Source organism: Brachyistius frenatus, unplaced genomic scaffold, assembly GCF_029030835.1.
Source record: "Brachyistius frenatus isolate BFR_SWC_R1_liver_20210118 unplaced genomic scaffold, ASM2903083v1 Contig_7, whole genome shotgun sequence".
In the NCBI taxonomy this organism is placed as follows: domain Eukaryota; kingdom Metazoa; phylum Chordata; class Actinopteri; family Embiotocidae; genus Brachyistius; species Brachyistius frenatus.
The window spans coordinates 7,177,544-7,190,478 of NW_027210606.1; the positions used below are offsets into that span (position 1 = coordinate 7,177,544).

At 39.3% G+C, this 12,935-nt stretch overlaps 1 protein-coding gene across 1 annotated transcript in view; it reads left to right on the forward strand.

The window, feature by feature from the left end:
• Positions 1–12,935, forward strand: part of nr3c2 (nuclear receptor subfamily 3, group C, member 2) — a 79,828-nt gene that overhangs the window by 49,168 nt on the left and 17,725 nt on the right. Inside the window, exons 4-6 of the mRNA XM_069689269.1 lie at positions 3,484–3,600; positions 10,510–10,851; positions 12,583–12,727. Coding sequence (XP_069545370.1) covers positions 3,484–3,600; positions 10,510–10,851; positions 12,583–12,727 — 604 coding nt within the window. The remainder of the gene's footprint in view (positions 1–3,483; positions 3,601–10,509; positions 10,852–12,582; positions 12,728–12,935) is intronic.

The window sequence follows — 12,935 nt, forward strand, 5'->3', positions numbered from 1 at the left end:
CCCAGTCAAATTAAGTGGAATTACTTGAGTAATACCAGTTGGGTTTTTTTCAACAGAAATTAGAGAAATGTAACAATAGACACAAAATTGTTATCAAAACAGCTTTGATGGGGAAAGAGGTATGAACGTTTCCTGATAGTTGTTGTAAAACTATTGTCTAAAAGCAGTTGGCTGTTGCCATCGCTCTATGATTTATTTGAGTCAAGTGTTGTTGTTGTTTTTTTTTAACTCTATTTGTAAGACAGTGGCGGGTAAGAGTAGATGAATATTGCACATTCTAAATACAGTATTGAGGCCTAAATGCTGAGTCAATGCATTATGTACAATACAAAAGCAGGAGATATGCAAAATCTTAGCACTTTTAGTCTTTATAATAAAAGAGGAGACATTGGTCAAAACAAAACAAAACAAAAACATACAGCTTCTATTTACAGCTTTGCAGCCTGTTTTTATGACGGTCCAGACAGGGAAACTTAATTGTGTAAAGCGCCATCCAACACAGCTGTTTGTGTGTTGTCCAAAGAACTTGAGAGGCAATGCTGATGTGAGCCAGAGATTTGCATACTGTTGTCCCTGTGGTAACAACGATTGCTTTTCTGAGAGCTCTGTTTTTGTGGTCGTTAGGTATTTTTTTTTTGTCTATGTAATTTTACGTTGCAAAAATATGAACGATGATCACAGAACTGACCGAATGCTTGATGAGCGAATAATTAAATGGCAATAATCCATGAGCACGTCATTTAGTTATCCGCCATCTCCCGTCTACAGTAAAGCGGCAAGAAACTATGAAATTTGCATCCAATGCCCAAATGCCATTCACAGTCGCAGAATTGATGTGGGTCGGTTTCTGTATTTGGGAGACTACTTTTACAAATGGGCGTCTGAGCACTTGTGTCTACTGGCTATTTAAATATGTCAGGTTAAAGGTTGTATATTAAGAAAGGTCTTATGTCTGTTTCTCTTTTGCTGGGAGAGCAGATGTATTGTATCTTCCACTGTGGCCGGAGGACCACAGGGCAGACTACTCTTGTTAACGCTGAATAGGAAAGAGTATTTCCTTTTCAGAAGGATGTCCTGATAACTGATAAATGCTGGACCTGACAGACAATAGAGACCACTCATAGAGTTGTTGCCAGGTTGTGAGATCATTAGCTAAAAGCAGACATGAGCGGACTCCATTAAGGAATTCAATGAAATGAACAATGCTTTGTGCATTGTAGCAGCACCGTTTTTACAAAGATGCACATTTCGATTTTGTATGAGAAAAAGAGATCTTTTTCATATAATATTGTATTAATAGGATTTGGCATTATTGATTATTTACAGCAAAAACCCATCAATAGAAATGTTGACATGAAGCACATGCAAATATGAGTCAAATTCCGTTCACAAAATACACACTTTTTTTTTTTTTTTTTCAATTTTTAAAAGATGTTTTCCCAGTGTACCTGAAAAAGTAACATTGATCAATGAGCCCCACCACTCTCTGTGTTGATAAGTAATGCACATATTCAGAGGTAAACATGCTGCGGGAGTGCATGTGAGCACACGCATAAATAAACAAATTCTCTCCCTTTCTGATACACACACAGTCACACATATATCCACCAATGGACCACAACTTCGGCTGTCTCATGAAGTGTATTTCACTCGAGCAAATATTAAGAAGATTCACGGGAATGAGCAAATCAGTTGACAAGAAGGCTCCAGTGTTTTCAGAATTGCTATTTGGTCTGGCCTATCCAAGCGCAAGTCTGTGTTGTGTATATGCATGCGTGTGTGTGCGCGTACGCGTGCACGTGTGTGTGTGTGTGTGTGTGTGTGTGTGTGTGTGTGTGTGTGTGTGTGTGTGTGTGTGTGTGTGTGTGTGTGTGCATAAGGGGGTGGGGAAGGGGATGGCTGTGTTGTGTTTCCTGTGTCGCAGTTTACTGTTTTTTAGAGCAAGAAAAATGGGCTTATGTAACGGTCATGTGATTTAGCCAGAAATAGTGGTGGGGCTACAGCTGCTGCCTCTCCTCCTGCAGCTCGGTTCCTTGGCTTTTGGCAGCAGCCAGACAGACACACTGCGCACTACTCCTGCTAGCTCTGAAAACAACTTCTGCTCAGTCCTACACACAAATACAAATACTGTACTGTAGATGCAACAAAGGCAATGCACAGAATGTACTTGTTGAAGAAAACTGCATGGAAACAACACACAAACTCTCATACTGTAAACATTGCAGGTAATGCCAGAAATCTCACATACTTAAAAAAGAAAAAAAAAAAAAAAAGCAAACAATACGAAACAAATATGCGGGAAAATATTAATTAATATGCAATGACGTACTGACATTTGCATGTGCACAAGCGTATACACGTTTGTAAGAAGTACACACATTTTTAACATAAGCCCTAAGGGAGCTTAGCCTCAGCTGGGGTCACTGGGGTCACAACACCACACTGTACCACTCCATCTGGGTCGCGCTGTGATTTCTGTGTGTGTGTGTGTGTGTGTGTGTGTGTGTGTGTGTGTGTGTGTGTGTGTGTGTGTGTGTGTGTGTGTGTGTGTGTGTGTGTGTGTGTGTGTGTGTGTGTGTCTTTGTGGGAGCAGATACAACATTTGCAGTTTTTTTTTCAAATTGCCAAGTGGAGCAGCTTTGGATGTATGTGTATGTGTGTGTGTGTGTGTGTGTGTGTGTGTGTGTGTGTGTGTGTGTGTGTGTGTGTGTGTGTGTGTGTGTGTGTGTGTGTGTGTGTGTGTGTGTGTGTGTGTGTGTGTGTGCGCGCCTATGTGTGCCTATGTGTATGAGAGTGAATGACTATGTGTGCATGAGCATGAGCCTGTCTGTGTGTGGGCGTATGGTGCTCTGAGGCTGGGGGACGTGTGGAAAAGGAGGGATGGAGACACAGGCGTAGAGAAGGAGAAGAGTGGAGGAGGAGAGGAGCTGTACAGTGAAGAGCCAGTGGAGCGGAAGGAAGCTCTCTGAAATGGGAGATCATTGGGTTTAGCTAAGGGCTAGGCAGGAGGCAGGAGGGATTCTCGCCATGTTAGCATCACTGTCAGGAATAGTCTAACTGCAGTCAGTGTCCCGGTTCCAGCGAATCCCACTAACCCCCATGCTATTTACTGTATAATACACTATTAGTCATGCATTGTGGAAGGTGAGAGCGGAATAATCACTATTTCAATCATTTTCACAGTAATAATCATGAAATCTCTGATATTGCCAGACATTTCACAGCTCAACTTGTTGACCTACATTGCAGTCATAGACAGAGATATAACACTGGAATAAAACATGTTCTGCCTTTCATGTCCTAAAATGAAGTTCTTTATGCAATATTTTAAGAGCTATTGTCATTACTACATAAGGAAGTGGCTTCTAACTCTCCCTTTGCGCTTTGTCTTTTCTTTACTACTGTGAAAATGTCCCTGTTGCACTATGTAAAGCTGCCTGTATGGAGCCCATCGAACTGACGCAGTGTCTTGTCTTCCTGTAGGTCAGCACAACTACCTGTGTGCCGGGAGGAATGACTGTATCATTGACAAGATCCGTAGGAAAAACTGTCCAGCATGTCGTGTACGGAAGTGTCTCCAGGCTGGGATGAACCTCGGAGGTGAGGAGTCACACCGTTACAGATTTACCCTGTCACGTGTCTCAGATGTGACATTTGAGCTGAGCCTCACGTTGCTTATGTGAAAGGATAGATATGGAAAAGTAGGTCTGGCTGTAGTCACAAAAAGCCCGGGGATGCTGAGTCACTCAATGTTTTTGTGTATATAGTAGATCTGAGCATAATATGCATAATGCATCTACAGTAGGTGTAGATCTACAGTACTATATACAATGCCAGCTGACAAAGCCTGCATACGAGTTACAGTTTTGTGTTATGAGGCAACACGACACTGTAGTTGAGAGAGAAGTGGTGAATTCGGAGGCAAAAATATATTTTTTAATTCAAATGTATTAATTTATTGCCACTAGCATATTACAGTTCAGGGTCCCAGTGGCATACACAAAGCTAAAAGCACACTTGATAGGTTTCCAGTCCATTTGCATGATTGAAATTACAAATGATTTTCAATTCTATATGCCCCCACAGTAAAGTGAATTTAAATGTAAACGCACTGAAAGATTTAGTAATGGCCAACTTAAGAAGAAATACAATTGTACTATTTTATATTCACCGGTACTATTTGACTGTTATTTGAAGACCGCACACACACACACACACACACACACACACACACACACACACACACACACACACACACACACACACACACACACACACACACACACACACACACACACACACACACACACACACACACACACACACACACACAGAGGAAAATTCATGCCATAAATACAGGCTCAACAAATGCCATGAAACTTCAAAAACCCTCACCTTTGACAGAGCTGATCGGAAGCATGTCTTTGAGATGAGGGTTGTTTTTGCTCTGCACACGTCTAACATCAAATTTTCTTTATCCGATGACAGCTCTCGATATTGATTGTTAATCGGTGGATGGACAATCTGCCCGGTACTTCACTCTAAAGTGACTGCACATGGCTGTGGTAGAATTATGATCTGCTAGCTTTACTTGGCAGATTTTCTTATTGCACTTCAATTTTGTTTATTTCTTTGAAGTAGTTCCACACAGAACGTTTTGACAGCTGTAGTCAGTTTTGCGCGTTGCGTTTTTGCAGTATGGCGCCACACGTTTTACCGGCAGCTAGCAAAGAGTCTTAAGGTGCATTACTTCCACCTCTTGCGCATTACTACCAGATGCCGGTTAAAACAAGGGAAAATATATTTTTTTAAGACTAAGATCCCAGAAACTATTCAAATTGTTTTTATGATTTAATTACTACTCAAAATCCTGACCCATCCTTTGAAAGATTATACCTCCAATGTGTTCTACTGAAACATTTTATGATTTTATCTGTTCAGATATGCAATGAAATGTTTGCGTAAAAGCATATTGAATATTGTAATAGCTCAGGGAAATCTCAGAACCTTGGTCAGATTCTTTGGTCTTATCTAAACTACCGTATGTAGGATACCGGTTTATAAACTTTTTTTTTGTACCCTCATGCTTTGGATAAAAGCGTCAGCTAAATGAAATGTAATGTAACGTAATAAACTCTCTGTTATTTGGAGATGCACTGAAACTGTCTGCTGTCATGGCAGATCAAGTATTTTTATCTAGCGTTACGTCACATAAAAGATCAAAATTGGCTTCAGAGAGCCCAACACAGCAGTAGCTACCAACCCAGCCGAAGCTCTCCTGCCAGAGTGCACTTTGTGAATTTGATATTTCCTGACACCTTTCTAAATGAAGTGACAATGATGTTGAGATTTATCAAACACCAGAATAATTCAATACAAAACTTGTTTTGGGATGTTAAATGTCCAGAAAAATGTCTCAGAAGATAAAAACACTCTGCTCCTACTGTGAAAGAACTACTACTACATGTTTTGAATGGAGTCCTAGAACGGCAGAGCTGTTGTCTGAATCTACGTCAACGATTAGATTTACACGGCGAGTATGAGCACTTAAAATGACCTGCTCAGAATGAGGACAAAATGTGAGTAGCAGGGAAAGGATAATCTTTTGTTTGCATTTGGTTCAAGGCCTGTGGCTTTAAATGGTACATCCAACATGTGGGAAAAAAGTTTATCCTAGAACCAGTCCAAACAACCAACAGTACAATAAAAAACAAATAAATGGGCTATGATTCAATCCATTCCAGAAAAGGATTTTAAGCTCCATCTTCTGCACTGTGTACTCATAAAAGCTTACTTTTTCATGGACAATTTGACTTGCACTTACATATTTCTGTCAGCAATATGAAATGCATCCACTATTGAGTTGCTACAGAATTTTAACAGAACCCAATTTGTTTTGCTTTGACATCATCATTTTCTGAAAGCATACACAATGTTAATGCACAGAGAAGATAGGGCGGTACCGGGAATAAACACCCTCAGAGGGGAATAAGAGTCTACAGGTAGATGCTGGGGTGAAGGTAGATCTTCTGAAATGCTGTATGAGTAGCAGCAGCAGTGTTAATGTAGCGTCTAAGCACTGCAAGAGACTAGGCACAACATCATCAGTTAAAGTTGATCACCTGCTGTCACTCAATCAGTCATGTGAAACACTGTCACAACCGTCAAATATACACTAAGCTCAGCACAGGAGAGGCTGGGGAGTGACACAAACAAAATTATGAAAGCCATATTACATACACTGTCTGACAGCAGCTTTATGTGGAATCGTGCAGGTGCTACCTGGGCTACAGCCACCATATGGTTAACCTCTGATAATACACCTCCAACAACTGGCAACAGGAGAATATTTTGTAACCAACTGTCTACCACGTGAACATACACTAAGCTCAGCACAGGATTTAACACAAAATAATTATTGACTTATTAATATTAAACACATGACTTAAAGTAAACACGTGTCTTTCAAGTGAGGTGCTACGTGGTTTTGAAAAGCAGCAGATGACCATGAGTCATGAATAAAAGCTTAAGGTTGCCAATGAGTGTGGCTGGCTGTATTTTTGAGTAGCAGCAGTGTAACCCATTGAATGAGGGCTCAGCTGTTTATATCTAATTAGGCTATTAAGACCAGTAAAGAAAGCTGCCATATTTCCAAACCGACGGGATAAATATATTTCTGTTAGATAAATATAAAATCTGTGGAGAAGGTTTTCTGTGAAGTTTGCCTTGAAGCCAGTTTAAGGGAAAATCAAATAATGAATTAGCTGCAGAGGACAATTGTCTTCTTTATATTCCTACTGCCAGTGTAGTATATCATCTACAAGTTCAACCTGACCTCACTGAACCTGATACTGGTTGTCTTAGATAACTTGTCTATTGTGTTTTAGTAACAGAAAAAAAGTTAAATATAACACGGTAAATTATAAACATTATAATCACATAAGTAGAATAGTATAAGAAGCTGTATAAACTCTATTAATAATTTCCAAATATTAAAATGTGTCTGCAGATAGGTGCAGAGATTATTTTAAGAGTTTTGTTATTTTTTTTGTCAGATGAGTTAATTATTATGATTGCAAATTATCATCACAAAGACTCTTGTGTTATTCTACCCAATCTAATTCTAATCAGTTGACAGTTGAGGAATCCCAAGTTATTATGTAGTTATTTTGTTTGACAAACTGTCCCTCCATTTGGTAGACACTTCTGTTGTAAAATTGACGAAGACACATGTTAAGCATGGGACTGTGCAATAATTCAACTACTCTATACCAATATGTAAAAGTCTTCATTATCACTGTATTTTAAACACTCCCAGGATGCTGTAGGATGATGACAGTTTTTTTGCACTGAACTGATTGGTCAGCGTTTGGGCCCTTCACAAATTATAATCAGTTGTTATTGTGCTGCACAGCAGGTTACCAAGGTAATCTACCAGTGGTTAAAATTTAGCCAACTTGGTGCAATGGGGGAACTAGAGTTAAACCCAAAGATGTTTGGATGTTATATTCTGTAAACTAGGCTGAGTGACAAAAGTGTCACTTGTGGTGGAATTAAACTGAGTACATCTACTTAAGTACTGTACTTAAGTGCACATTTTAGGTACTTGTACTTTGCTTGAGTATAACTGTTTGAGTAAAATAAAGTTGCATACAAGTGCAAGTTTATACTTTTGCTCAACTGCTTCTCAGAGGCAAACATTGTGCCTTTTACTCCTCTATGACCGCTGTAGTTAATGGATATTTTTCACAGTACAAATAATCATATCCTTCGTCAAAACCATGTATCTCACAATTTGATAAACTGAAGGATAACATGTTAACATTGTCCCACTACTCAAAGCTAAAGGAACTATTTAAAAACTAAATTGGATTAACATAAAAATACATTGTCACAAAGCTGGAAACAGGAATGTTTTCTGAGCTTGTTGACTTTTTAGAGATGCGTGGTTCTCACAGGAGAGTGACACCATGAACATTTAACATAAAATATGATGCATTACTGTTGATTAAACTAACCAATAGTTTATAAAGTTGCCAAAGTCAAAACAACCTTAAGTACGTGCAGCAGTAAAATGCACATTAAAACAGAACAAATATTAATCCAAAAACATATAACAGTCAAACACACCCAGGTACACCCCCGAACATAAAACTTATAATACTTGTACTTAAGTGAGGTTTTGAATGCAGGACTTTTACTAGTAGTGAAGTATTTTTTACAGTGCGGTGTTAGTGCTTTTACTTCTGTAGGCATCAGAACACTTCTTCAACCACGGACTGCAATCACTGTGGAAACAACACATTAGCATCATTTCAAAATACTTTAAGTAGTAAAACACAAATGATAAAACGGCCAAAAGGATCTGTCACATTAGCCGCATGTTGGTGAGGTGAAGCTGTTGGTCATCTAAGTCAGGAAAACATCCTCAGGAAGAGATGCCACCGTCCCAGTCAGCTGGGAACGTTAGTTTTTAACCTAACTAGCAGCATCAGCTGATTAAAAACAACCGTTCACAGGTAGTTTCAGCAGACGAAGAAAGATCCAGTAGAGCCAAGATCCCAAATTGGTAAGTGGTATGTCACTTCGCCTTTTTAGTACACCCCGCCTTCTGTAAGGTCCCATGTACCGATTTCTGGTGGTGTACCACCTCCTCCAGGGGTATGTACTTATCCCCGGAGGCATGCTACTCTTTTGCCGCTGATGCAAACTGTCTGCATTTACCACAATAAAGTGAAAGGCCGTGCCATAGACTTACATAGAGGGCCGTACAGTCTATTGCTACGCCAACGGTAGACTGGCCCCGCCCCCTAATGAGTATGCAAATATCTGGCAGGTTGCTGAGGGTTACGCCGAGTACTTCCATAAATGTGTTCTTTTCTGTCATCATCTTCGAGTCTATGGGCTTTATTATGTTTGCCCAACAGAGCGATGTAAATAAAGGGATGTACATGTTTCTCTCGCCTCTTCTGCAGCTGGGATGTGTGCAATGATTTTCAAATGACAGTAAAGTAATTTCATATTCTGATTGTGACTCTGAAAACCTGCCGACGTGCCCAAACGTGATATTAGAGCTGGTCTTTGATAACGGAGTTAACGTCAGCCTCGCCACTGTGAACAGTCTGACTAATCGATAACAGAGTCACCAACAGGCAAATACGTGTGTTGTTTTTGAGACGTTGAATTCGTCTATGAACACGATCAGACAGCATTTCAAATCTTACTCCATGTTGCTCAACATTAACCAGGTACGTGTATGGCAGAATATCTATTATTTACCGTAAACATATTACGTAACCGGATGCTATCAAGCATATAGGGCATTTACTAGTGGCATAATATATTATTGACGTAGTGTTTTGTCACTTGGCCCCTGGTGAAACACAAGCATAAGTAATAAATGGTAAAACTATTTTTTTCCCAAATCTTTCTCAATAAACCAATTCCGTGTGTGAAAATGTTGACCGCTCCGGTAGCTGCCATGCTTACTTTTAGCCAATAAAATAGTGACAAAACACTACGTCAATAATATCTATTGCTAGTAGTTGCCTTATGCTTACAGTGAGCTGTTGAAGAAATGCTCCATTAGTGGTAGCAGAGTGGGGTTTTTTTGTTTGTTTTTTATAGAAGTGTAGCAGCATCACCGGCTGAGGAAAATACTGGACAAAGCAAAGTTAACCTAAATAGACCGCATTATTAAACATGAGTTGAACATGTAGTGAGTGGAGTCTGTCTGTGAGAGCAGGAACACACCTGGGGTTGATTACCTATACCAGCTAAGCATATTAACTTGCATTATTTATTAGGTTAATTTGCTTGTTTGTTTATTTGTTAATGTAATTTAATGTTAAATTCATTCTGACACTTTGCATCTTTTTGCCTGTATCTAGACAGGCTCCATTGATTTCTCACTTAGCAATGAGTTGACCTGAATGCAGACTTCTTTTGACTTTATGGGAACATTTTAGTTGTACTGCAGTCAGTTGTGATCTACATATTTGTGATGTCTTTTGTTATATCATATATTTATAATATATTTGTTTTGGTGGGTGTGCTTTAAAATCAGAACATTCCTTAATTCAAGTTGTATTGAAGAACTTTTAATAAAAGTTTGACCGTAATCAGCGTTGAATACCGTTGGGAGGTTTACACGGCCTACTTTAAATTTATTTTCTAGGACTTTTTAGCTTTGTCAAAACATTTGTTAAAATAGTAATAACAAAGTAAAGTTATGTAATAAATTAGATTACTTCAATAAAGTAAATAAAACAGTGACACATTGAATATTTAATAAGGTAACTAGTAATCTGTAACCTATTAGATTAAAGTAACCCTCTACATTGGTTAATACATGCAGCATACATAAATGTTTGTTTTTGTATAGTACATATCTAAAAAAAAAAAATTATGCCCACAATCTGTCACATCACAATTATAACCTCAGATTAAGAATGTTAGAAAGGCCACCAGCAACACTGTGTTAATCAGGGGGTGTTGTGTTTCCCGCAGCACGAAAGTCCAAGAAGTTGAAGCTGAAGGGAGTCAGCGAGGACCTGCAGGGCTCTAAGGACAGCCAATCTGCCACAGGTGGCGTTGGAGGCGGTTACCTGTCCTCGGAGAAAGAGCTGAATGCCAGCGCTGCCAATGCCCTGGTGCCCCACGGGCCTGGGGTGGTCACACCTTTTCTGCCGCCCTCCATCTGCAGCGTGTTGGAGCTGATTGAGCCTGAAGAGGTGTACTCTGGCTATGACAACACACAGCCTGACACCACTGACCACCTGCTGTCCAGTCTCAACCGCCTGGCTGGAAAGCAGATGGTGCGCATGGTGAAGTGGGCCAAAGTACTTCCAGGTTAGTGACCACCAGAGCGGTGGGCTGAGGTCTACATGCTTTAAGAGGGTTGTTAAGCCAGAATTGGTCAGGAGTTTCAACAGGGCCCCCAAAGACTTGTGTAAAGGAAATAAGGATGTGTAAATCACATTTTTAAAAGGTTATATTTATTAGATATAGTTGCAGCATTTCACCTTGTACTATGCATGAAATGATTTCCCACTTGCTTTTTAAAGTCAATAAAAAGGCTGTAGTTTATTTGATTAAAGTGTCTGGCAAATTCAATAAATTATATATTTTTATTGCAGTGGAATATATTTTACAGTGAACATTTCAACCTGCTAATTTTTGGCATTTATAAGGTTATATTTTATTCTTTACAAATTATAATTTTTTTTGTTTTACTTATGTCTGAATGAAAGAAAGTGGTAAGTGGTATATATATCAGTCTAATAATTCTGGGGGGTCCGTACTGTAATTATGGACTGAGGTTTTAATGAAGATAAAATGCCGACATCTTCACTTTTGATCTTTTTAGGATGCAACACTGCTAGTTTTGTCAAGGCACACAATTTAAATTTTAAATATTAGCTCAGGAAATTATTCTGTAAATCTGAAACAAGATTAGCAATGAATCCCATTCTACCATTAAATAGAATCAAGATTAGGATTTCCAAACAGAGCTCATTTACATCATCGTTATCAAATGTTATGTTGAACAGAAGATCTAACGTCTATCTCATTAAGTCTTACATATATACCGCAGCACAGGAAGAATATAATGTTTGTCAAGGGATAAACAAGTTCCCCTAAAATGCCAGTCAGTGGGAGACATATTGAAAGATGCCTCACAGGTAGCTCTTTGAGCCTGTTTAATTTGCTGTATTGCAAATATTTGATACCTCCACGGTGTCTGCTTGCCATATCCGGGCGTATAAATAGAAGCCAGACAGAAGGGTCAAAATGAGTGCCTTCGACTTTCAGATGTGCCACCGCCTGCATCCAGTTTACATTTGGATGTGGCAGGGCTAACACACAGGGCGATGTAGACCAATAATGTCAGTACCAATAATGTGTTGTATATCTAGAAGTCTGTGACTCTCATTAAGAGCTGTGGTATTATCACATACTTTCCTGATGTTTAGTTACTTTAAAGTGATCTGAAGTATCAAAAATGGCACATCTTTAATTTAATAGTTTACAGAAGATATTAACTGACTAAACAGTGTTAAGACAGAAATTTGACATTACTTTCCCATAAAGTATTTTTATATGAATGATTGTTTTTGGCAGATTGTCATAATTGTAGACTGAAATAGTCCCTAAGCCTTAATAAGTCACTTGGGTGTCCTCAGTTGGCCTATGTTTTGCATGAACAGGAGGCTTTTGCCAAAGTTTGATTGAGAGTTTGGCAAGTTTCCCTTTTTGACTCTATTTTTGGAGTTCCATAGACAACATGCCAATAACTGGGGGCCTTCTGGGATTAGCATAAAACAAGAATAGGTGAATACTTCTCAGTGGTTATCACGCCTAAACATAAATTGACACCAATATAGACGCTGTAGCAAAGATTAGTGCATAATGCAGAGTCTCAGGTAAACACACGCGTACAGACACACACACACACACGAGCTGAATAAATACCTATTACGTCAGTGCTTAAGCCTAAATGCATTAAAGCAGTGTCTGGGCATTGTTTGCTACTTTTAAAGATAATACTATTGTCTCATCACCTGTGTTTTTCTGTGTTAGGTTTCCGGGGCCTGCCCATTGAGGACCAAATCACCCTGATCCAGTACTCATGGATGTGTCTGTCCTCCTTTTGCCTCAGCTGGCGCTCCTACAAACACACCAATGGACAGATGCTCTACTTTGCCCCTGACCTCATCTTTAACGAGTAGGTCCACACTTCCATAACTGCAGCAATCCACACACGTGGCTCTGATGCCATTGGATTATACCGTTGTGGAAGACTGGTAGTGGCCCTGACATTAACACATTTTTCTTATATTGTTTTATACTAAGAAACCAACAAAGAGAGGAGACCCCCTCCCACCCCCCGCTATTGTTCCCCCTCTTTGTTTATTTTATTTTGTAGCAACAAA